The sequence below is a fragment of the Lepisma saccharinum genome, chromosome 23 (genome assembly GCF_977018435.1).
Source record: "Lepisma saccharinum chromosome 23, izLepSacc3.1, whole genome shotgun sequence".
Taxonomy (NCBI): domain Eukaryota; kingdom Metazoa; phylum Arthropoda; class Insecta; order Zygentoma; family Lepismatidae; genus Lepisma; species Lepisma saccharinum.
Window position 1 is genome coordinate 10,622,047 of NC_139251.1, and position 26,853 is coordinate 10,648,899.

The 26,853-nt window shown below is 39.9% G+C and overlaps 1 protein-coding gene and 1 non-coding gene across 2 annotated transcripts in view; one reads left to right on the forward strand and one right to left on the reverse strand.

Annotated features, from left to right (window-relative positions):
• Positions 1–26,853, forward strand: part of LOC146005384 (uncharacterized) — a 56,843-nt gene that overhangs the window by 7,768 nt on the left and 22,222 nt on the right. Inside the window, exons 2-4 of the mRNA XM_083144608.1 lie at positions 13,709–16,911; positions 22,408–22,558; positions 24,778–25,014. Coding sequence (XP_083000734.1) covers positions 13,709–16,911; positions 22,408–22,558; positions 24,778–25,014 — 3,591 coding nt within the window. The remainder of the gene's footprint in view (positions 1–13,708; positions 16,912–22,407; positions 22,559–24,777; positions 25,015–26,853) is intronic.
• On the reverse strand, positions 17,514–17,588 carry TRNAT-UGU (transfer RNA threonine (anticodon UGU)). The gene has a single exon. It is a non-coding gene; the product is annotated as a tRNA-Thr (tRNA).

The window sequence follows — 26,853 nt, forward strand, 5'->3', positions numbered from 1 at the left end:
CTCATCAGTAGCTCATTAAGTTAATTGAAGGTTCTTGTTTGTTGTACGTCCTGTTCTTACTATTACTTTAGTTGACATTTTGCTGACAAGCCGAACATACAAGGGCGAAACCGAACTTTTACAAAATTGAGAAAATGATATTTGGATTTGTCTCCTTCAAAGTACTCCTCTCCACTGTGCACACACTGCTCCCAGAGTTTCTTCCAGTCCTCTAATGACTGCTGGAACTCCAGTTTTGAAGTGGCGTGTAGGTCCCGCAGGAAGTTCTCTTTAATCTCTTCTCTATTGTCTGGAATCTGTGACCTTTGAGGGTTGATTTCAACTTGGGGAAGAGGAAGAAGTCTGCTGGTGACAAATCAGGGGAATAGGACTGTTGTGGAACATCAGGTGTCTGGTGCTTTGCCAAAAACTCCCGGACAACGATTGAGGAATGAGCACGTGCATTATCGTGATGAACCATCCAGGATTTGTTCTGCCACATCTGGGGCCTATTGCGACACACATTTTTTTCGTAATAGTCGCATGAAGTTAACGTAGAATTTTGCATTCACTGTGGAACCATGCGGCACAAACTGCCTGTCTAAGAACACGATCAACATCACTTTAACATGGGACCCACTCATTCGTACAGTTTTGGGGCGTGGTGAGGATTTTCCGACCCACTGTGATGATTGGCCCGTAGTTTCCACATCGTAGCCGTAGACTTCATGCAACATGTAGTACGTCTCTTTAAAAGTTTTCTGCAATATCACACATGTTCGCTGCTCTTCCAGTTCCTTCATGACAGGGTAACTGAAAATCGCCGCGGGCCCTCAACACACTTGCACTCAATGCAAATTTCTGCATATTGTGGTCAGCAACAGCTTTGAAACTGGGCCAAATTAATAACTAAGGACACCGCTAGGCACCGCCACTGTCAGTTCTCTTCAACGAATTTATGTAGGGGAAAGTGGGGCACGTTGCAACAGTGCTTTATCGGTTATGTAGGATGGCTCTACTGCGTTGCGCTTATTGTCGTTCCAACACACGTTGGTAGGTGTCTCTGATGAACCGTTCGTTACGTCAGTTTTTCAGATGTTGTCAGAGTGGAGGAAGAAAGATGAATTTTGTGGACGGCGAGTAATTTTTAAGAATCTATTACAATTTCTAATATGCAATTCCTATAAATTACCACAGCATGCGACATGTGGTCAATTGAAAGCATGTTTATTGAAGGTGTGGAACGTGATATTGCTTTCCATGTGATGCAGTTTTTGTGGAGGCAAGAATAGCTTTCGTAATCAAACATGTCGGTGAAGCAAGTTGCAACAAATGTTGCAACTTACCCCACAGTGTTGCAAAGTGCCCCATGACAGATCAGCGCTTTGATAAGAAATTAAATGTAATTGTTCACTGTCCCGAATGTGATAAATCGAAGTACGGTTTATTGTCTACTAATTTTACAATCTTTTCAAGTAAAAGAAATATGTGATCGCATATATTTAGTCCTTAGCTTAAGACACGTGGCTGCAGAGTTCAACATTCATTATTCAACTCTCTCAAGATACATACAAAAGAAGAAATTACAATGAAGTGGTTGGTCCTCGTGAGGGACAGAACATGAGTTGTGGGAAGAGAATATCTTCAAAATGTACTTGCAGCGTTCCAGTGATATTATGTTTGGATTAACACCACAGGAAGTGCGAAAATTGGCTCATCTCTATACAGTTAAGTTTGATATAAGTGCTCCTTCATCGTGGTCGGTAAACGGAATGGCTGGTAGCCTATTGAATGGTTCAGGGGATTCCTGCAGAGAAACAAAGATGTTTCCGTGCTCTTGCCTGAATCAACTTCTTTATCAAGAATGTCCAGTTTCAACAAAGAAAATGTGCACATGTTTTTTGACAAAGTTTCCGAAGTTCTGTCCAGAAACAATTATTCATCCTCAAGAATATGGAATATGGATGAAACTGGTGTCACAACTGCTACTGCTATGAAACCAAATAAGGTTGTAGATCGAAAAGGAACAAACCAGGTTGGCATAGTGAGCAGTGCAGAAAAGGTGAACTTGTGACAGTAAGTGCTCAAGGGACTTTTTTATACCTCCAATGCTGATATTTCCACGTAAAAATTTTCGGAACCATTTCATTCGAGATGGCCCAACACACTGTATTGGAACAGATACTTGTTCAGGTTGGATGATAGAGGAGACGTTTCTCCAATTCATTCGACACTTCATTTCGCAGGTGAATCCTAACGAAAACTCCTCTGTGCTTCTTTTTATTGTTACTCTTCCCATCTCAGCTGTGAAGCTTTAAATAAATGCAAAAATAATAATATTACTCTTTTGTCGTTTCCTCCACACTGTTCGCATCGACTACAACCCTTAGATGTCAGTGTTTTCGGCCCATTTAAGAAAGTGTATGGCCGAGCAATTGATTCTTGGCATAAGAATCATCCAGGAAAAACTCGTACAATCTACGACATACCACAGTTAAAACAGCATTTTTGAATGCAGTTACCTCTACCAACACAAAATCAGGTTTTGCTCAAACAGGAATATTTCCCTTCAATTCTGACGTATCCCAAAAAAAGCGACTTTGCGTCGTGTTTCGTTTCATATGGACCAAATCCAGCAGGACAGGTAGATAGTAGGCCTCCCTTATCTGATAGTGATGACATAGTCCAAACTGCCAGGTGCGATACACTGCCAATTACGTCATCTTCAGGTGATGTTCAAAGTAAACCTTTGCATTCGCAAATTGAAATGCCGGGTCCAAGTGGCACACAAATGTCTTCAGTAGTGAGCAGACCTAAAGTTTCCTTCTCTCCTGAAAATGTTCGTCCATAGCCAAAGGCTGAACCCAGGAAAACTACGAAACGTAAACGAAGTGCCATTCTAACAGACACACCTAAAAAAAGGCTTTGGAAGATGCAAAGAAGAGTAGAGCAAAGGAAAAGGGCAAGAAGAAAATTATATACAAGAAAACATTATTCCAAAGTTCTTGCAGAGAATATCACTGTTAAGTGTGTGGAAAATCCTACATAGAGGAAGAAGACTGGGTGCAGTGCAAACAATGCAAAATGGTCCCATTGACTGTGTGCGGAGAGAAATCCTCATTATGGGTGCATTGATTGCAAAGAGTGTCATTCTGACAATGCATAATCACTGTTGCAACGTACCCCAAACACTGTTGCAACTTATCCCATGCATGGGGCACATAGCAACACTCGGACCTGCTTTAAATTAACAGACTTTTCTTACTTGAGGTTCAAAATTACAATTTCATATTTGTTTCTTAAGTAGCCAAAAGACGTACCATTTCATACCATATTTGTAACTTGTTCCAACTGTAATAGTTTTTGAATAAAAAAACTGAAAAGTGTTACAAAGTGCCCCACCTTCCCCTACAAACTTTACAAAAGAATTTCGGTTTATTTTTGAACAGGCTTCGTATCTTTGTGTAAGGAAAAATAATGAAATTATTGAAGTGTTACAAGTCGAACACAAAATTCTCTGAACTTTCTTTTTGGCCACTTGGTGCTCCCGCTCTTCGCAGGACATCTGGGAATGCCAAATCGTCGAATGAGCAGCGGAAACAGGAGGCTGGAATTCTCGATGTCAGCCCTTCACGGCACGGCTAGTTTTCTATTTCCATTTAGGAGAGTTTCGTAGTCCGATGGACAACTTCGACTGACGCCTTCCACATCTTTTCTGTGGAAGTACCGAGATCTCTATCTGCACATAGATCGTATGCAGCTGATAAAATAAATTAGGTGCAACCTTAAGGCTACGAGGGACAATTTCCATGTCCAGCCAGAGCCAGTTGCGAGAACCCGAAACTGCTCCCCCTCCACCGACCTTTACTCTCAGCTATCTGGGGAATGAGAGGTCTGTCCGCTGGATGGTTGTACGATGGGAAGAAAACTTAGCATTACACTTATGGGAGTACTATATTACCTGGAATATCAAATGGTGTAGAAAAACAAATGAATGTAGCATCCTCAATATTTCATTTGCGGTTGGAAAAGTCAAAATGTCTATTTGATTAGACGTATCTTAAAGTTGAAGTTGACTCTCCATAAGGAATATGTGGGATCCTGTAAATAAAGGGTGTCTCAAAAATATGGGACATTTTGAAATGGAAAATAAAAGAAGAAAATGAACTTCGAAGCAAATGTATTCATGGAGATGAATAGTACAGGGTATGCAATTTGTAAACATGTTAATCATTCACAAGATGGCCTTCATGTTTTGAAGATGACGTCAGGAAGATGGTTACCGTTTGTGCGTACACATTCCTGAAGTCATCGGGGAACATCGTGCATTGCTCGATTTAGGGTGACGAGACGTCCTCTTTTATCCGGACATGTCTTCCTTTTTATGTGTCTGTCCGGTGTCCGGGCGGATTTTTTAGAAATCGGTAAATGTCCTCCTTTTTTTGGAAAGAGTATAGCATCGACCATAACAAATGTGCTGCATAGAGAAAGCTTCCACATAAAACGATCACCATTTAAGGCATATCACTTGAGGCGCGTTAAGTATTCGAGCAATGGTCACCTAGCATCTGGGAGCTGAACACAATCACTTCCCCGACTGTCATTAGTAGGGTACGGATTTATAGGCACTAAAAACCTCTGAAATAGGCACCAAAATAACGAAAATAGGCACTTAAAAAGGCACTAAAAGGCACCCTAAAATTAAAAAAAAGACATTAATATAGGCAATGAATGTGAACTTACTTCAATTTTCTTCTTACAATGCACAGTTAATATAACTGTATTAGCACTTCAGTTTATACATAAAAGAGCGCTAACGATTAACAAACTATTAATACTCTTTAGATCGAAATTCACATTTGCTGGAAATCGTCAGTTAATTAGTTCTCACAAAAGAGCTTGTGCTAACGACTATGCGAATTTGAACAAATCATGAAAAAACAATTTTCACCATTGTAACAAAAAATATATTTTAATCAGTATTCCAATTGAGACCCTCAGTTCTGGCGAATACCAGATATCAGTCAGTACAACATCAACAAAGCCTTCTTCAATGTAGGGAAAGCCAAAGGCACGTAAAAAAAAGCTGAAGTATGCAAAAATTGCAGAATAACCATTTTTTGGCCGATTAAGCAAAATATGCCCTAACCCTCAAAATAGGCACTTATAGCCACTATAAAAATGCGTTTTTCGACTAGAAATTCACTGAAACAAACTTTAAACATTAAGCATATGTTTTACTACAAAGGAATTAAAAATGGCAAATAGGCAAAATTCCACACCCTAGTCATTACTATTATTCTAAGTTCTAACTAGTTCCTTCTGCCTCTGAGACTGCTGAAGCATATGTAGTCTGGGCAGTTCCTTTTGGATTGATTGTGTCTCAAGTCATAATTAATATGTTTGATATTTTTATCAATAGATGTCAGGGGCTTTCAGTTTTGTTTTATGTTTAATCTCGAACAAAGAGAGAGAGTGACGCTCAGTCGGTTCGCGAGACAATATGGCCGAGTGTGTGCGGTGATTTCATTCCGTCCATCGCGTTGCATTGCAGCAAGTTTGTACATACATGAAATCTTTTGTTTTAGTCAATATATCTTCGTCATTAGTGAGTGTCATTTGCAATCATCCGAGTCGAATCACCTTATGGAAAACAATATGGTCCTCCACTCCAGAGGTATGGGTTTGTGATAAAGCGACACGCAGTAAGTACTATCATTTTCTTTGGCGTGCATCGTACAAATTAGACAGATCCATCTCGGACCAACAGGCAAGCACATTTTGGTCCACCAGGGCCAAACACAATCCATTCATTTTGGTTCTCCAGTGACCACAAATCATTCAGATTGATTTGGTTTATTTTACTTCGCTTTTCTGCCACTTTTGGCTAATCGCGAAGATGGGTATGAGCGATGATATGATGATTTTGATGAAGGGACACTCACAAAGAACACCCATGCCCTGGCCGGGATTCGAATCCGGGACCTCTGGCGTTGTGGCGCGGTGTGCTAACCACTACATCACGGAGGTCGGTCAGTTCCTTTTCGAGTTATGCATAGGCAAACGGGTAGTGAGAATTTTGATTATTAAGTAATATTTACTTTTATGAAATAATGAAGCGAAAGTTTAAATTCAACAATGATCTAGCAAGAAAATATTTAGAAACGAATATGAGGTAAAGTGTAAAGTGGCTATCACTTGTCCTTGCTGTGGAAAGAGTGCTAGAAATGTTCGTGGCATTAAAATGACATTTCTCTACCCAATTTAAACTACCTAAAATTTTAATTCGGTTTTTGGAAATAAGTTAAAGCAAATCTTTGTTGCATATTCTTTGTTAAATAACTGATTAGGAGATTGCTTTCGTTGCTTAAAGGTAAGAGGAAGTTATTGAAAGAGATCACCTGAAAAGTATCTGTAAGCAAAATGTTGGTAAGATTTTTTTATATTGCTTAAATTATGAGTAATAGCAAATATGTTGCAATTTTTTGCTGTTTCCTCTTTCTATATGACTTTGTTCTCCTTTCTCGCGGTGCTCTGTCCTCTTTTTTGAATGTATGTATTAGGCTCATCCTGAAAGTAAGCTTCCCTGAGGTCGTGCACAAAAAGGAAACATTATTTCATTCAATGATTTATTGCCACAGATACAGCACTTATCCAGTTACTTGTAAACATAATTCCCGCCGGAATTCAGGCACTTGTCATAGTGTGGGACCAACTTCTGTATACCTGCGCCGTAGAAGTCCGCCGCTTGGGCGCCGAACCCCTGTGTGACAACCGTCTGAGCCTCTTCCTCGCTGTGAAAATGTTGACCTGACAGGAACTTTTTCAGGTGCAAGAACAGGTGGGAATCACTGTGATGATCCGGTTGAGAAAATCTTCATCATCATGGTAAAGCTGCAGAAATGTCAGCGCCGTGCCCATGCGTTTTCCTTTGTGTTCGGCCATCAGTTGTTTCGGCACCCACCGGGCACACAATTTCCGGAAGAAGAAGCGTTTGGTAACAGTGTCGTGCAACAACGACCGAGAAATCTGCGGGAAATGTCTGCTGAGTTCCGTGATCGTGACGTGACGATCGTCCAACAAGCGCTGCTGCACCTGCTCCACAAGCTCGCCCATAACGGCCGATGGCCGCCCACTGCGCACGTCGTCATGCACGTTTTGCCGGCCTTCAGTAAATGTCCTGCACAACGACGCACCATCTGCCTGCTCATGACGTCTGGCCCATACACCTGACACAGCTGACGATGAATTTCGATCGGCTGCATGTTTTGTGCGTTCAAGAACTTGATCACCGAACGAACCTCGCACGCGGCGGGAGATGTAATAAGAGCCGCCATGTTTCATCGCTGCAGCTCCGCTACTGAGGACTTTCGGGAGGTGTCTTCTAGGACATTCACTAGCCAGGGCATGTGCCTCTCACGCATGCGCAAAACCGGTTTTAATACGCATGGCCTGCCACCTGTGGGCGAGTGGGAAACTTACTTTCTGGATGCGCCTAATATCTGGTCACCCTATGTAACATGTCCACAGGAATCTGGTTGATTTCCTCACAGATTCGTGTCTTCAGTTCTGCAATTGTTGCCGGTCGATATTCATACACCTTTGTCTTTAGATAGGCCCACAAAAAAAAAATAATAATCAATCATAGACCGTGAGATCTGGGGATCTCCGGGGCCATGGGGTGTCACCAAATCGCGAAATCACTCGATGGCCAAACAACTGTCGTTCGGTTTCAATTTCTGGACAATCTGAAGTTTGTACGGATGCAATATTAGGTCACATTTCATTATTCTATGCACGCTTAACCTATGCAGCCGCAGAGACACTGCCTGGCGTCGAACAGAGCGTTGTGGACTTCTCTCGGACAGCCTGTATGTTCTCCTGTGTTCGGGCACTGCGAGGTCGTCCTGTTTGTTTCTGCTTCAAGGTCGAACCTGTTTCCTCGAATTTACGTACTCAATTTGCTATTGCATGCGCTGATGGAACTTGTGCATGCCGTTGCAGTTGCTAATGTCGCCGAAATTCTCGACGTGCAGCAGTGACACTGTCGTTATTCTTATAAATACGCTTTCACAGCGTATGCACGCTGTGCACCACTGCTCCATGATAACTAAATGGCATGGCACCTACTTCATGTTTTGTACGTTACGTGACACCACATTACTCGCAGTGTTGCCAAGTAACGATTTGAAAGATCCCATATTTTTTTAGGCAACCTTTACTTATTCGTCATATTTTTCACAGGGCGTATCTGTCTTAATAAGCAACCTAGAAAACGGCTTGCACTTTCAACATGGGGAGAAATTCATGCTCTATTTTGTCTCTGTCGTTTTTAAAATAGCAGTTCACATTACGATGTCATTGAAATAAATCTCCCTCTTAGCCTTAAATGCCCTATCTGTATACTGTCTCAAAGAATTCTCGACAAGTTCTAGACTAGTATTAGTGCCAAATAGAATAACCTTATTGCTTTTTGTGATTCTGCCTTCTGTAATCTCGAATTGAGAATAGTTAGTAGGCGGTGGATGTACCGTTACAGACTGCTGATTACTCCGAAGTGGTGTTCCTTTAATCCAGTAAACATTTATCGTTTTCTGCCTCTTTTAAGTACGAAAATCCATCATGAATTTGTTTCTTTCCACCCTGAGAGCTACTCATTAACAAAGTGATGAGGAAGTAACGCACAATCAGTATTTATAGTCATTGAAAAGTGAAAGTTAATGCCAGTAGTCAGAGGTTTTCGATTTTTGTTATTTAGCGTTGTTTTTCTGCCACTTGTGGCTAATCGATACGATAGAAGCCAGAGGTGAAAAGGCATGAAAAAGAAAAACATCAAAGATTTAGAACCAAAATGACCAGGTACCAAAATTCGTGAATCCAAAATTACCTTGCGCCAAAATGTCCGCACCAAGATGTTTAAATAGCACTAAAAGGTCGGGCACCAAAATTGTCGTAGACCCCTCCATACTACTAAAGATTAAAAACAAAAAAAATGGAACTGCGAGGCCCTGTGCTGTTATACGAGTCGCACTCCTCGAATAGTAGCCCTGCTTGTGACTGTACATTATGCTTATTTAAAAGGTAACTTTGATTGATATGTTTTTATCTTTCATGCGTTTGTATGGATGATCAATTCAGACACACCTGAGTAATCTCCAACTAAGTGCTACAAAACAAGATATACAGAGAATAATCATTGTAACACTGTTAAGCCTTGCTTCCATGTTAATAAAACATTAAAATACTGACCAAGGGAGAAATTTGTTCTATAAAAAATATATACACTAAAAAAGGTAACGTTTCCACCCTCTAAGAGGATCTTCTTCAGACGAATATTCACACTAGAATGATCTGTGTGATCTAGTGTGAATATTCGTCTGAAGAAGACCCTGTTAGAGGGTGGAAACATTACCTTTTTAGTGTATATATTTTTTATACAATACATTTCTGCCTTGGTCAGTATTTTAACATTTTATTAAGAATAATCATACATGTGAACGTTTAAATTATTTACAACAACCAAGAAAACAAATGTGCAATTCTCTGAAAAGTGAAACCAGAATATCAAATAACGAAGTTGTAATATTAATTTTATATTCATGGTATTTAGGTAGAGTAGAATCCAAACCATCATGAAAAACAAAAAAACAGGTAAATAATTAGAAAATATTAAAAAATAAAGTTGTAGGTCAATTTACAAGTTCAAAAATCTAAAACTTTACCTCAGGTACGGATATATTTTAATAGATGTATATATAATTAACATATTTGAATTATTTTTATTTATCAAATATTGAATATGGAAATAAACGAATTAGTCTTTTAATACACTGCAAAACTGGCATTTTTAAAGTACTCCGTGGCCTTGTCACGTGCATCACGCAATATTATTATTTTTTCTTGTGGAAAAAGAATTTTTTGTAGAAAAATGTTTCGAAACTAAAACATACTTTCAATACACAGCATGAAGTACTGGGAATGCAATTATTACAATTTCATTCAAGCCACTGAGACACCAGTGCAAATAGTTTTCGTGTCCCGTGCATCATACTTCAAAGCATAACATCTTGAAACTTGAACTGTCCTCAGGAATTAACTATGAGAGGAGGCCTTTTTTGCTTGGTTGGGTAAAGTAACTTATTAGTCTTCAAAGGCTACTTCCAGTAGTTGGTTTGATTTAATTTGATTTGGTTTGGTTTATTTTATTTCGTTTTTCTGTCACTTTTGGCTAATTGCGAAGATGGAGATCAGAGATGATATTATGAAACATGCCCAAGACGGGATTGGAACCCGAATCTCCTGGTATCGTAGCGCGATGTGCTAACCACTTCGCCACAGGGCACGGTCAAGTGTTTGGTATCACCAGCCTTCACCATTACGGATATCTCATAATCATCAGCAACCTTTCTCGCAAATCCACCGTGATAGTGTTCGTCGTCATATCTTACTATGTCCCAGTCACCAGTGATGCAGCCTGTACTCCCATTCACATGAATTTCTGCGTTCTCAGGGGTATATAAATATTTACCTTGAACAGCTTTCATGCTATGTATAGATTTGGTGCCTACAATTGGCTGAGCTCATCCCAACTTCTCTCTCGTGAAATGCTTCTGCTTTTATCAAAATTAGTTTTGGACATCAGATTTCTAATTACTTCTGAAAAATCCGAAGTAGTCTGTTCAATTGGTGCAGATTTACTTTTGCTCATTACATGAGTACGAATAAGTGATTACGCTTGTCCGCTGATTCCATCTACTTCCTTCCCATGTGAAGTTGCAAAATACTTCCGCATTAATGTTTTTCTGTATTTGCAACCAAGTTCTAGCAAAACAAGGCCTTTTACGTTTGAATTCTGAAGATGTTCGTTCCTTCGAACATATAACTTCATCAATATTGGCGATGGTCTCTGATTTAGGATCAATTGCTTCATACAGAGCACCAACAAAGCAACTAACAGTAATTTTACCTTAAAGCATGCACACAAGATATATCTGACATTCACCATGGAATGTTGAAGCAGCTGTAAATAATGTACAGGATATAGGATTGAGTGATTGTGTTGGTGCTTTAAGTCCACTTTATGCACAGTAAGGTTAATCGGATGCGAACCATGTACCTCCACCGGGTATCAAACCTGGGGCCCCTTGATTACAAGGCGATGACGCTACACTGCGCCATCGGGAAGGCCCTTAGGATACAAAAGTTTAGTCCTACATTGTTATCTGCAAATCTGCAATACCATTATGCAGAATTGAATAAGATATAGTTGAATATATTTATAAAGTAATTTTTCTTAAAGGCTTAAAATACCAAATCTTTTGTCCTTGAGATACTTTAAAAATAGTGTTGCCACCTTTTGAGAGAGTTTATGGAGACAGACTCACCTGCAGTGCAGTGACAACATAAGGGAGAGAAATGTCCCGTGCATCACATATTAAATGTCCCGTGCGTCACACAAGGAAAGAAAATATTAAAAAAATGTTGTTTTTTTTTAAATATAAAAATGTTGTTCATTGCATATTGTAGTACAAAGTCTTTAGCATACTATGTCTAAATATGGTACCCTGAAACTTCTTCAAATCACAGAAATAATCAATTAAAAACAACTTTGTGCTTCTCACACGTTTTTCTGAGTCCCTTGCATCACAGAGCTTCTTTATTAAATTTTGCATTGTTAATTTGAGAAAGGATTTTATTTCTTGGCATATGGTAAGCAACCACCCAGTATTAAAAACAATGAATATGAAAGATCAGTGCAATATCAATTAACCAGCATACCAGACTCATTTAACCATGTGCAAATGTCCCGTGCATCACGTAGAGAATCGCCTAAATACTGCTTTTTAAAGAACAATACAAATATTAATATTGCTGCAGTTTCTGGTGTAATTTAAAATATAATAAACATGGAAATGCAAAATTAGCAAATTAAAAAATACTAAAACACACATTATAGATTATACGGTATCACCAAGGAAGAGCAAAAGTGAAAAGGTGATGTTTCTTTTTTTATTATTCACTGGTGCGAATCGTTGCTACACTGAAGGACAAGAGTTTATATTGATTTAAATACTTGAAATTGTCTAAAATCTTAGAGTCCATTCTGATCTTCAAATGTTAAGTTTAATAATATTGTTTTTACGCCAAGCTTGACAACATAATCAGATTTTTAATTATCCTTTGCAATCCTGATACATACACGGACGTCCAATCACAACGTCAACGTATCCCTTGTATATTTCAGATATATAAAAATATGTCAGTATATAAGGTTTTTTGTGGGAGGCAGGACTGAGTTTCATATTTCATAAATTTAGTTTCCTAAACTATTGCTGGACAATAAATTTCAGGACTGCATTCTGCCACACCATGTAGTTTGTTGAAGTGTATGTACATAAATATCAGTGACGTATACTGGGTTAAGAACCTGTGCTATCGCACCATATCATAGTGTTCGAATGGACAAAGATTTGCTGGTGGGGGTGTTTTTGTTATATTAACTCATTTGGAGTGGCGGGTTGAAGTGATGTGACTCTGTGATTAAAAATATATACCTCATAAATAAAACATGGAAATATACACTGTCAGTAAGGAAAAGATTTCCACAATTTCATTCTTATTTGCATAAATGAGAGGCCCATATTCTGAAATATTATGTATGCCTATATACGAGAAAAAAAAATTTCAACCTACCTATTTTCATGATTTTAAGTTCGGCTACTCCTTGTTGGCGCAGTAATAACGTCGTTGCCTTGAAACTAAGGGGTCCCGGATTCGATACATGGTGGTTTAGATACCACTTTAACTGTAGGTCCGATCCCCATTAGTTTATCTGTTCATAGAGTGGACATACAAGAAAAATCCACAACGATTTGGAGCTTATCGTCATTCGTAAGCCGAAAAGACAGTTTGTTAACTATGTCCCTCATTTCAGTTCACTACACAACACACAGCACATATCATTCACAAAAATACAATCCCCTCACTACTGTATTCACACGCTGCCTCTAAATAAATTCCACGCACCAAGACCACTCAACGCGATCTAGACTAGAACTGGTCCTTGTCATTTCGGTATACCATTTCCGCTCAGCCAACAATTTTCTACTCCCCACTGTATCTAGTTGTTTGAAGGTCAACGACCTCTTTTTCAACTCCTCTGCAAGCGTTCAATGATGTTCTTGTCCCTGCCACATGACACTTTCCCCTTTGGTCGCGATAATTTTGCTTCAAAATTCCCCATTCCTGGGAAGATTACATGCTGGGAAAAAATTGTTTGCAGCATTGACCCAGACTGTTGAGGAAGTTCAGAAGGTTTTTCCCCGCCATATACAACCCTGTTCTCGCTCCTGTAACAGTTTGACTCCACAATTCCCCGATCCTGGGGAAATTACATGGTGGGAAAAATTGGTTTGTAACATTGATCGGAGCCCTGTCAGGCTTAACCGTCACCCCCGTGGAATTGCCAGCCAGCTGGGCCAGCTGTCTCGCGAATTCAAAGAAAGCGGGCAATGTTTCCAACTTCTAACAAATCAGGTTCATCTTCTTATTGCAATGAACAATTTTATGCACATTTTCTGATAGATATTTTTTTCTATATTTTATTCCCTGAGTCTGGGCTTCGTAGATAGCCTAGATAAACCCGAATATACACCTCTGGTACATATATAAAGTGTTCCTCGCTGAAAGTGCAGAATTCCTAATAGACTATTGTGTTCTTTTTTTTCAGATGCTGCATGCTATTGGACGAGGTTTTGCAAGCGGAAACAAAGAGCTTTTCCAGATTGCTTTGAAACATGGAGCAGAACAGACTACCCAGATGTCTGCAGGAAAGCTTCAAGTTACAAGGGCAGGCCTTTCTACTAGTTCAAACAACCTAGCCAATACACCTCCATCACATGACTCGCTTAAAAGTGAGTCACAAAATTGTGCAATAAAGAATCCTGGAGCCACGAAAGGAAATAAGCCTCAAAATAATGAAGGATTAATCGTCAACTCGGCGGAAACTGGAGGACCGATTCACGAACAAAATACAACTAAGACTGTAGAAGATTCAGGTATTGGGATGTGCAACATGAAAGAAACAAATTCTTCACCGAAGAAAATAGCGGCTAGCATAATAGAGCAAATGTTGCCAAATACAGCAATATCTACTGCTACGCCAACAATTTCTAGCGATTCTGGTCAGAAGACTTCTATCTTCAATGCACCTCAATGTCAACCTAATAAAGCTAGTGATGAAGGTGGTTCCGTTTCTTCTGATGAAACTCTGATAAGCTCAATATTTTCAACTCTATCCAGATATAATAGAAGTACCTTGAAAGCACCTTATTGTCCTCCACACAAAGCTTTTGACAATGTAGATTCGCCTTCTCTGACTGTGTCTTCATCTACAACTGCAGGTTCTGTCTTTGCAAGTGGATCGAATTATAACACAAGTACCTTGAACGCACCTTATTGTCCTCCACATAAAGCTTTTGACAATGTAGACTCGAATTCTCTGACTGTGTCTTCATCGACAACTGCAAGTTCTGTCTTTTCAAGTAGATCGAATTATAGCACAAATATCTTGAAAGCACCTTACTGTCCTCCACATAAAGCTTTTGACAATGTAGACTCGAATTCTCTGACTGTGTCTTCATCGACAACTGCAAGTTCTGTCTTTGCAAGTGGATCGAATTATAACACAAGTACCTTGAAAGCACCTGATTGTCCTCCACACAAAGCTTTTGACAATATAGACTCGCCTTCTCTGACTGCGTCTTCATCTTCAACTTCAAGTTCTGTCTTTGCAAGTGGATCGAATTATAACACAAGTACCTTGAAAACACCTCATTGTCCTCCACACAAGGCTTTTGACAATGTGGACTCGCCTTCTATGACTGTGTCTTCATCGACAACTGCAAGTTCTGTCTTTGCAAGTGGATCGAATTATAACACAAGTACCTTGAAAGCACCTTATTATCCTCCACACAAGGCTTGCGAAGCAGAATCTCTATCAACCGACGATTCAACTTTTGCTAGAAGCTCCATCTTCGCAAGTGTTTCTAATTATAAAATATGTGGTCTGAAGGCGCACAACTTCGATGGAAAATCAGTCGGCACGGCAAGCTCCTCTTCTGCAAGTAGTATACCAGCAACCAGTCCAACATCTTCTGTACCAGGTATTTCCATTTACATGTCAGGTAATTTGAAGACGCCTTACTGCCCTCCTCACAAAGTCGATGATGCGTCACCTTTCTCTTATTCATATGGCACTCCTTTTGCTGTAACGTCTAACTTAGAGCAACCGTACTGTCCACCTCATAAAACTGACGATATAAAAGGAATTATGCCACTGAATATTTTTGCAACATCGCCTGGTATCACCAGCGAAAAATCATCGGAAAACTTGTCAGTATCGTTAAGTGCACAAATGAACTCAGAGTTTCCTTTAAATGCTGCGCAAAACGCAATTTTTTCTCAGTCAAACACGAAATCTGAAATTCAATCAGCTTCATTTCCAAAACTCAATTTGCCAAGAGGAGAAACTGAAGAATCTAAATCGTATCCTAAAGATGCATACTACAGAATGATACGATTTAAAAGATATCGTGAACGTAAACCTAACACATACTCAAAGTGTCCTACAACAAATCCATTTCGTATAGCAAGTTCAAATATAACGGGTGCTATTTCAAGAATTTCAACAAAACCAGTTAAAACATTTATGCCATCATCAAATGTAGAAGATACGACCATTAAAGCGTCCTTAGCTGAAGACACTTCAACCGTGCCTGTTTCGAATGTCGCTGCAAATACTTCAGAGCCTTCAGTATCGTCGGAAGTTAGCAGTCAGGCTTTAAGTAGGAAAGACGTCTACGTAAAACTTACATCATCCATAAGTTCATTACTAAAAGATAAAGATAAGAAAGAATTTCGAAATCAAATTAGTGAGTTGATCACTTCGTTATCAAAAGGGAAAAGATCCAAAGACGTGCTTTCAAAGAAATCGTCAGATAAAAGCTTAGAGACTACGGGAGACCCGCCAGTAAAGTATTCTGCAGCTACACACTCTCCTCAAGCAGATCAAGGTTCTGCCGATGTGCATAATACACCTAAGACTGATCCCTCAGAAAAAACGTGTCCAGCTAGATTTCCTGGTTCACACCCTACAAAACTTTCCGGAAATTCTGCTAGTACCAAATTATTTTGTCCGAATACTGGTAAAGAATCAACAATCCGTTGTTATCCCCGAATAGATGCGAATATCACATCTACCAGAAAACATCTTGTGAATCCACAGAAGATGCATGTTAAATTTTCGACCGCAACAAATTTTCTTTCCAAAGATTTTGGGTCACATATGTCTTCAAGATCTTCCAATGCCATATCCTGTGCATCTAAAGGTTCGGGTTCCAAGTCTTCAGATTCTTCCGCTCAATGCGATTCTAGCAGTAAAAATAAAGGCAAAGACAAAGAGAAGTGTCAAGTCGAAAAGCCAGCCACAGACAAAAAGGCATCTTCATGCGATGCATCTAAAGATAAAAAAGATGTTAATATGAAAGAAAAGTTGTCTGATTTTGGTAAAGGAAGCACCATTGTTGCATCATCTCAAGCCAAAGGCACAAAATGTGCCCCTTCCAGTGCAGCCAAAGACAAAAAGTCTTGCGATTTATCGAAATCTAAAAAGGACGATGGACTTTGTGCTAAACCTACGCCTGTACCAGTTCAGGAAAAACCTGCGGAAAAAGCCAAACCTCTTGAGAAACCGCCTGCACCTGGCTCTGCTCCCTCTTGTCCTCAAGCTAGTTCTTCTAAACCGGAAGTTAAGCCATGTTCTACTGGAGGAGGTGGCAAAGACGATAAAGGTGTCACACGAATCTTAGAAAGAGATGACCAAGATAAATTCAAGCTTCCCAAGAGATTCCAAGGCATAAATATCAACATCGGGTAAGTACTAGAAAATATTTATATGTTTTAAAGTTAACCTAATCAGTGCTCGAAGTGAGGAGGGATGTGGGGGTTTTAGTATCCCCCTATGTAGCAAAATTTTTGCATTATATCCCCCAGCTGCCTCACTGTCGTCATGTTAAACCATACGAGCAGCTCCCCAGCTAACTTCAAGGCTTGGCCAAACATCCCCCCAGTAACATTTTTCAGTTCAGGCGCTGAACATAATTATTTGTGAGTATGATAGTACCTATTTATTCATGACTTGATGAAAATATTTACAGTGGAGTCGCCGTACTAACTGGTGTTTAATCACAGCGCAGAACGGTTATTTTGACAAAATCCTGTTTTCCTAATGGCTGATTTGGGGAGGGGGATTTTTAACACTGTCAGTTCTTGCCCAAGTGGTGAGTGTAATTGGCTGTTTGAGTTCCTTCGCAGGTAAACGCGGCAACTGAGGGTCTCTGACATAAAGGGGTTCCCGCGCCGGATATAAGAGCGGCGTTACTGTAGTATTTGAGTTGCTGTTTCAAGTCCACTTTATGCACAGTAAGGCTAATCGGGACTGGACCTACAGTTTAAAGTGGGATCCGAACCACTTGTGCCTCCACCGGGTATCGAACCCGGGACCCCTTGCTTACAAGGCAATGACGCTACCACTGCGCCATGGGGGAGGCCCCGTTACTGTAGTAGTTTCTAGTTTAATTTATATACTCGTAGTTCCAACGTAAGGGAAGATAAGATAAGTCGACGAAGCAGTCAATATGAATTCATTTTTATCGGGACTAGTCTGTGGCAATTACAATACGTTGCATGCCAATGTTGATAATTATCATGATGGTTGTTGAAGAAGAATTGACTTTTGGATGATAACGACAGCAAGAAGTAAATTACCACTGTTAGAGACTTTGAAAAGTACATAAATTTCTACAAATTACACAGTATCCTGAAAAAGAACCCTGCATCGTCCTTACCAAGACAAAGAGGCGTGAGAGACGATTAAGATGGCATATTCTTAATGAATGTCGACTTTACTCAGAAAATAAGTATAACACTCAAGGGATACAGAAAGAACATGCTCTCCCGAACAATCAAGAAAAGTGAGATATGCATGATCCTTTGATCCGATAGGAGCAATATGAAAAGTTGACAATAAGTTTAATTTGAAGTTTGGTGAGCAAGTTGACGATCAACAATTTGGTGCATCTTGGCAAGTGGTAAAGTTTGTTCTTCCAAAGTTCAAATATATTCAATTGCAATGAACTAAGTACTAAGGCAAAAGGTTAATGTGTAAGACTTGGTGGTAGTTGTGCAAGTTTCTTGTGATATAAACAGTCTGATCAGATTCTCAATCTCGTTTCCGTGTAATGTTCAAGGAACAAACAGTTTGTCAGTCTTTACTATTTGGCAACACTGATATATTGAATTATATTCACATTCACCCAGTTTCAGGGTTGCAGTTAAAATAGTGGGATGCACAAGTATTACCTGGCATATTGCCCATAACTATTTTCTGTTGCATCCTACGTGCTATTGCAGAACTTGTCAGCAGCTTGTTTGGCGTTTTGAGAGAAGGAAAGAGAATATACATGGTGATGGACAATTTGTTTGGTAATACTTAAACATCTTAATCTACAGTCAGTAGCGGCGATTAGGTGCGAAAACTGGAGGGGGGGGGGACAAGGACAGTTGACTTCCTCTTCGTAGAAAGCTTAGCATTAAAAGGCCATAGTGGAGGGCATGGACGTCCGCAGGATTTTTTCCAGGGAGGTGCAAGGATGGTACTTTTTCCAGGGGGGGGGGGCAAAAAGCCACATTTTCCCCAATAATAATGTTGTTCCCTCAAAAAACATTGCTTAAATTTGAATTTATCGTGTTCGTTCATTAATTAACACATATTATTGTGGCTGAAATGAAATTATACCGTGCGTCCATTTCGATCATGGGGCAATATGAAGAACACTTTCGAGATAAATTAGGATCCTTGTAGACATTGTTGTAGATTAGGCGGTTATTGCCTCTTTTGTCCCTCCACCATGGGCGTCCGGAAGGGGGAGCCATGGCCCCCCCCTGGAAAATGAAAGTCAACTAAAAATTATATATTTGACACATACCCGTGCGTCCATTTCGATCTGCAGCCGAGAGATCGGGAGAAGCGTGGCGGGCGGCGCTGGCGGAGATGCCGACATTTGCGGCCTGAAATGCCCGCTTATTTTTATGGACATATGCAGACATTTATATAAATATTGCAAAACGAGCACTAACCTGTGTTATAAGAGTATGGTTTTAATTTTAGTAGCTTAGTGGCTGTATGTGCTGATGATTTTGACACTCCCATCTCCTGTGAAACACGGCGTAGAGGTTTGTTTGGATAACTTTCTAACGCTGCCCCGATTTCATCGAGTTCATCGAGGAAGCTCACGAAAACCATTGACTTTTAATGGTTTCGTCGGCAGCGTAATCTTGATACAGTGTTGCACATTCGAAACCTCCAAACGATCCCCATCGACACAAAACTCTTTCAAGGATATAAACTTAAGCAGGACGTTGCTGGTCAAAACTATGATTAAAATGTTTTATTATCTGTGACTCTTATCGTCACTTCTAAAGCGTATTTTTTTGTGTATATAATTGCAGAACTTGGATGAATTACAGATGATGAATTATAACCCAGGTTAGTGCTCGTTTTGCAATATTTATATAAATGTCTGGATATGTCCGTAAAAATAAGCCAGCATTACAGGCCGCAAATGTCGGCATCTCCGCCAGCGCCGCCCGCCACGCTTCTCCCGATCTCTCGGCTGCAGATCGAAATGGACGCACGGGTATGTGTCAAATATATAATTTTTAGTTGACTTTCATTTTCCAGGGGGGGGCCATGGCTCCCCCTTCCGGACGCCCATGGTGGAGGGACAAAAGAGGCAATAACCGCCTAATCTACGACAATGTCTACAAGGATCCTAATTTATCTCGAAAGTGTTCTTCATATTGCCCCATGATCGTCAACTTAGCTATCCCCTGGAACATGATGGCGAATGTTCCCTTACCCTTCTCTGTGTTCCTCAACTTAATACATATAACAGCTACGCTTGCTTGTGATAGCTTTTTTGTAGTAATGTGCGTGGTAAATTTTGTCTTCTCTTTGTTAAAAATTATGTAAGTTGTTCTTCATCACGTCTGGCTACACCTCCCTGTTCATTGCTTCAATCCTGCGGGTTCCAATCTACTCTCAACAACCTCATTTTCCATTCTCAAAGTATATCGTATCAATTTCCATTTCACCGTTTTATCTGTAGGACACCCCACCCAGGATCCGAACCACTATGTTCCTCCGCCAGGTATCGAACCCAGGGGGGTACTTTATGAATATCCGTTGGAAGAAATTATACCTACATTATAGTGTCACTGCTTTTCTACTCGCCACTTTCGGTTTCTTTCTGTCTGGTTTCAATTTCTCTATCTTCTTCAGCCAATTTTGCAGTAAAGTTTTAGACATTGTTACACTAAGTAGAACGACAACACATGAACTGAGATGCTACACTGAGACTGACCTAAGGCATTTGACTGTTCTCTTCTCTACCACTCCAAAATCATCCATCTCGCCCAGGTTACAGAAAATAGTGTTGCTAACCATAGTAACACAATTCACTACAAGAGTCAAACCTGTATCTTTGAATTTCTTCCCTTACTTTTATCGTACATTTTTCACATGAAAGAATCATGGACGTCCGCAGGATTTTTTCCAGGAAGAGACAAGGAAGGTATTTTTCCAGGGTGGGTGGGGGGGCAAACAAGGGACATTTTCCCCAGTAATAGTATTGTTTCCTCAAAAAACATTGCTTAAATTTGAATTTATCACATTCATGCAATAATTAACGCATATTACTATGGCTGAAATGAAATTATATGTGAAAAATATATAATTTCTGGTTGACTTTCATTTTCCGGGAAGCGGGAAAGACGCCCATGGAAAGAATTGAAAAGAAAATTAAACGAAATGTAAATTTCATTGACTCAGGGATTGAATTTACAAATCTGTAACGGATTTAAGAAATTTTTATTTAGGTATGCAAACGCTGAACTGTCAACACTGTGTGCGGTATGTGCTCCCTGGAAGGAGGGCTAGAGGTCAGTTTGACATTTTCCAGATGGCAGTGTCCATTCCCTAGCGAAGCCTTGTCAAGGGAGCTGGTGTTTCCAGGAAATCACCATGTTGAACATTCCACCCTCCTTCTTTGACACTTTGGTAGTAGTTGATCGAAAGGTCCATTGGACTACGCTCCTTGTAGAGCTACAAATGGTTCCTTTATGTTGAAGTATTGTCATCTATTGTTGATATAAAAAAAATCCATATTTACACCCCCCCTGCAGAGAGGGTGTTCCACTTTTCTGCTTGGAGGGGGTGTTCATCAAAATTTGGGGTGTGTGGATAAATCACTGACTGTGTGTCTGATGAACCAAGACACACAATGTGCTTTCTCCTGTGGGTTCCACATGATCAATCACTAATGAGTCACCTTCAACAGGAAAAAAGAAAAACTTTATAGTTTTTACATCATGTACAACAAACAGCATGTAAATATGTGACTTAGAATTGGAGTTATTAAAACTTGAAATTTTAAAGATAATTCTTGCAGACCCTATATATTTCGACACTCATGACGAAACCAGGATTTGACCTTCGAAACCGAGACGAGAAAGAGAAAGGCTTCCTTGCACACGAGGCGAGACAAGAGACTGCCAAGTCTGAAAGTCTCTTTGTCGGTTTCGTCTTCAGTTGTAAATGTCTATCATGTTCTCGATGCCTTCTGGTTCTCGTCTGAGTTACAACAATTCCAATAATACCAAGTGTTTCAGAAATAATTGAGGAGTTACAAAAGAACATTACAAGTAAAGTATTGAGCTTACGCTAATGAAACCAGTCCAGAACGAACGAGGAACGCAAACAGTTTGTGCTTGTATGTTTTGTTAAGCTGAGAGTTCACATTCCTGCCACTAGGCGACACTCACATCATTTGCAGTGCTTTGTTCAGCTGTAACTCGCACCGCATGGTACAAACGGTTTACAAAAACAGGTTGTGTGTGTAAAGGAAAACCACCTGGTCGCTCATCAACCTCTGAGCATGTTTTGTGCACAGCCCACAAAAATCAACCGCAACTGCAGCTAGAGAACTAGGCATGTCCAAAGACAACAGCGCGGAGGTTCTCCGTAAGCATGTGCCCTTCAAACCATATGTACCGTGTCACCCGTGATGCACATTGAACATTTGTAAGTGAATAGAAAGAAAAACTAGTTTGTGTTCCTCATTCATCTGGAGTGGTTTCATTCACGAAAGTTCAATACTTTACTTGCAATAAATTTTTGTATCCTCATTTTTTTTTCCTGAAACACCCGGTATACTAGGCACCAGTCAATCTTGCAAGATAATTTCACAGTTTTCAAGAATTAAGCTGAAATCTGTCCATCATGTAACACACTTTTCTCCCTCTTCCCAGGTTCGAGTTTTCAGCTCTAGCTAAGGAAAACAGTGCACTTCTGGTTGGCCAGGATTTTCCAGATACCGAGCCGCCATCCGAAATTGTAGAATGCCTGGAACAAGTTGCAAGCTCCAATGAACCCCGCCTTCATCATTATGGCAGAGGTTTTGTACGTAAGATTTTGCTGATTGCATAATTCTCAATTTCGAATATAGGCTGCATTTAACTGAAGCTATTAGTACTAATCGTAACATACCAATATGTATTTCTTACATTGTTAACTTCCTGCAGCACTGCACAAATTCCATTTCATTTGGTTTGAAAACAGAAGTTGGCAAAGTAACAAATGTTAATAAAAGTAAACAATAATGCATCCCGCACCGTAGCCACCTAAGGTGCAAGCTTTGGGCTCCAGCTACGGGAGGCGTGCAGGTTCGAGTGTCCTGAGATTTTGGCCTGTATATGGGACTGTTGTCCACCCACCATCCTGAGGAAATTGGGGAGCTATGAATGAGTAGCGTAACCCGGTCATAGAAAAGCTACAACTACCAGGGGGTTCGTCGTGCTGACCACATGTTTTCCCGTAACTCCTCTGGTGGGAGTGAGGCCGGCAGTTAATGGGTAAGCACTGGCCCTCATGGGCTGTTACGCTACAGGTTATTATACAACAATCCTTTATCAAGTTAAGAATTTAAGTAATTATATTAGGTGTGCCCATGTGCGTAAAATCAGCACAAAGCTGTTAGAAAGGGAAACATCAAAAATTGTTATGTGACTTTAAATTTAATTGCGCTCATAAATGAATTAGGAAGTCTATGGGAAAATAAGAAATAAAGTCAATATGTAAGTGACAAAATAACATATGCCAATGTGCATACAGTACTCTATTGGACAGTATAATCATCTAAAAATTTTCTGAATGTTAGTGACAATAGTTCTACATTAGTATGCAATGTTAATGTGAAGTATAATTATTAATGCTAAGTATAATCATCTGTAAAGGTGTTGTCCTATGGTTTATCCTTATGTGTGCTAAGATATGTCTTTACAGCCTCAGCTTTTGATTAGATAAGGGAAAAAAACACTAAGTTGCTGACCAAGGCAGTTTATTAAGATTTATAAACACTTTACAAGTAACGTTTGAACCCTGTATCAGGGCCTTCATCAGACTAAGAACTAAATTAAATGATGAATTACTCAAACAGAAAGTGTCTCAGATAGCACGTAAGTTAACTGCAAGCTAAATCGAGATTCGATTTAACTTCTTGTTAACTTACGTGCTATCTGATATATATATACACATGGCAGGGTGACTAGCCACACAAAAACACATCATGTTGACAGTCCTTATCTTGGACGATTTCTATAAAGGAATTACGTGCATATGCCTCTTGACAGTTGACTCATGGGTCTCCATCACTGCCTCCTCTGATCAACATGGTGGTCATCCCTTCTGTTTTCCACATTAGAAGAACTCCTGACACTACTTCACAGCATTGCATTTGCTCCATACCCTGCCATTCTTTCACAACAAGTCTCAAAACAATTGAGATGTGTCATCCACAGAAATCATACAGTTCGTCTTATGTTAAGCTTGGAGCAACATTCCAATCCAACCCATGCTTGTCATGTCATCAAGTGGTCCTGGGTTCGATGCCTGATGGAGGCACATAGTGGTTTGGGTCCCACTTCCCACTTTAACTGTTGGTTAGCCTACCTGTGCATAAAAAACTCAATACAGTACGATTGTTATACCTTTTAGCACTATGGCAATGTAGGAGACTAAACTGTGTTTGATACAACCTGTCACGTTTCCTGCACTTGCTGATCATTGGCATTTCTAGCAGAAATATGCGACGCTGCCGCTGTAGACCGAGTGAACCCCATGTTGGGGGAAGCCAAAGCCAGACTGTGTATAAGATATGTGGGAATGCACAAATTCAACACCACACTACAAAACAAGCTTCTTCCAGACACAAACAAAACACATGGGAGTTACACTACAACGTCGTACGTCAGAGTCCACGTAAGTGCCTCTCATCTGGCTTCCCTTCGCTCCTCACTGTCTAATAGATGACTTTTTCCTGGTTTCTCATTTGCACAGAAACTGTCGAGCGATCACTAGCGTGCGAAATGCAACAGATTGTACCAAATGTGGTTTAACCAGGGAGTTATGAATGCCATGAACATATTCCATGCATATGCCTCATTTGTTGCACAATTCTACCAAGAGATGGCAACAGGTGTAATTTATTTTTTGTATCACCATTGTATAACATTAATGCTTTGGTATTTTCTGGATATAGAGCCTACATTTCATATATTTATTTACTAGCATATCATCTATTTTGTAGTTATATGTATGTAACTCGTCTGTATAATTTGCAGGGTCACCCAAGGCTCGTTAATGCAGTAGCCTGTCTCTACTCGCAGCTAATCCAGCACGAAATTAATCCTTATACAGAGGTGGTGGTCACTGTTGGAGGAACACATGGATTCTACTGCACTGTTCTGAGTCACATTAACTACGGCGATGAAGTTATTGTCCTGGAACCATTCTGCGATCATTACGAAGCAATAATAAAAGCAGCTGGAGGAAAGCTGGTACCAGTGCCGATGAAATTTGTGAGTACTTTTATGTAGTGTTTCCACCTTCACTTTTATGTTTGTCATACATGGTGATTTATCCACACAATTTCATTCAACATCCCCCCTCCCACCTGCACAAGTTCTCTTTTATTTTTTTGCCTCTGCCCTAAAGTGTTTGCTCAAAAGGATAATTTCTGAGCATTTAGGTTTAAAATTTAGCTTTACACTCACCTAAAAGTCACCTTACACATCCCCTTTGATGCAAGTGTTCTCAGGTTTGATTCCTGTTGGAGCTCCAAGAATTTCAGTGTGACACAGCATCTTGAGGACAATTGAAGGGAATGCTGCTGTGACATAGTGCCACACGCTGTTTACTTTCATTACACACTTGCAAAACATTTCAAATGAAATGCTGCGAAGGTCGATAAATATAAATTTTTCAATGGGTTACACTGCACAGTACAAGCAGCAGAAGAAATTTTGAGTAAACACGGATTTCTTTGATTTGCTTGACTTTAAAATCTGTGTTTCTCTCAAATATGAAAACGTGGCTTGACACTATATACCTATATCCCTTTGACTCTGTTCTCGAAAATCAGAAAGCTGTGGTGATAGGACTTGATACACTGATAACGCATAACCAAATGAAAAGCTACTTGCTCTTAATTGCCCTCAATTGGCTATTGCACCATAAGTTTAGTTCACGTGCATCAGGGACAGTGATAAGGAAGAGGGAGCAGTTGCCCATCTAACAACCCATACAGCACACACATATCCAGGAGACATCTTCTGTATATTCGTGCTGAAATTCTGGATGTCCTGGAATGTCCAGTAAACATTCATAGGATGTCCCCTGGATATCCATATGTCCGTCCAGGGGACGTTCATAGGATATCCAGGAAGGATGTGTTTTGGACATTTTGTGGATCAGTTTTGGATGTGTTTTGGACATTCTATGGATGACTTTTGGATATGTTTCAGACATGATTTCACGTGATAGGGACATTATCTGGATGTTTTCATTTTATTGTGGATAAGGATATATTCTGGACTAAAATTGTACCTAATCTGGGCATTATGCTGATATTTTTCGCACATACTTTGGATACGAAGAGATCATTCCTGGACTAGATTTACACATATTGAAGACCTCGATTACACATATGCTTATAATAAGTACTCCACTCTCTCTCTCTCTCTCTCTCTCTCTCTCTCTCTCTCTCTCTCTCCTCTCTCTCTCTCTCTCTCACTCACTCACTCACTCACTCACACACATGCACTTATGCACACAAATTCACATATACGCATCCGAAAAGTATTATGTATTCACACGCATAAGCAGAGTAAGGAGAGCTTATTCTTCACTACCATGTAAGGCAAGGTTCTCATGCAAACTGCCGTTGTGTTTGAGATGAGACACAAAGAAAGCCTCGTGGTAACTTTCACTTGCTTGGCATGCATGCTGACTTATTGAAAAGACAATGCACCTACGAGCAATTCCTGTGGTAGATGTTTTTAATGTACGATTTATTACTGCATAACAGAGTTTGAGTGCTAACTCAATTGTGACTAGATACTATGACTGAATCTTTACATGCATATCAAAATATTTACGTCAAATTTGTGATAACATGTAGACGTAATACCACATATCCCATGAATATCCAGAATGGGATGTCCTATGGATATCCAGGATGGGATATCCACAATATCCATGGATCTGAGTAGTAGTGGGTCTAGCAGTGATAGATTACTCAATCTTACTGTTTCTATAAGTTTTAAAAGTCAATATATGGGATATTCATTTTCATGTTGCATTTTTATCCTTCTTTGCTGCTACACAGACTGGAGAGAACTCCCTCTCCTTCTTCTATC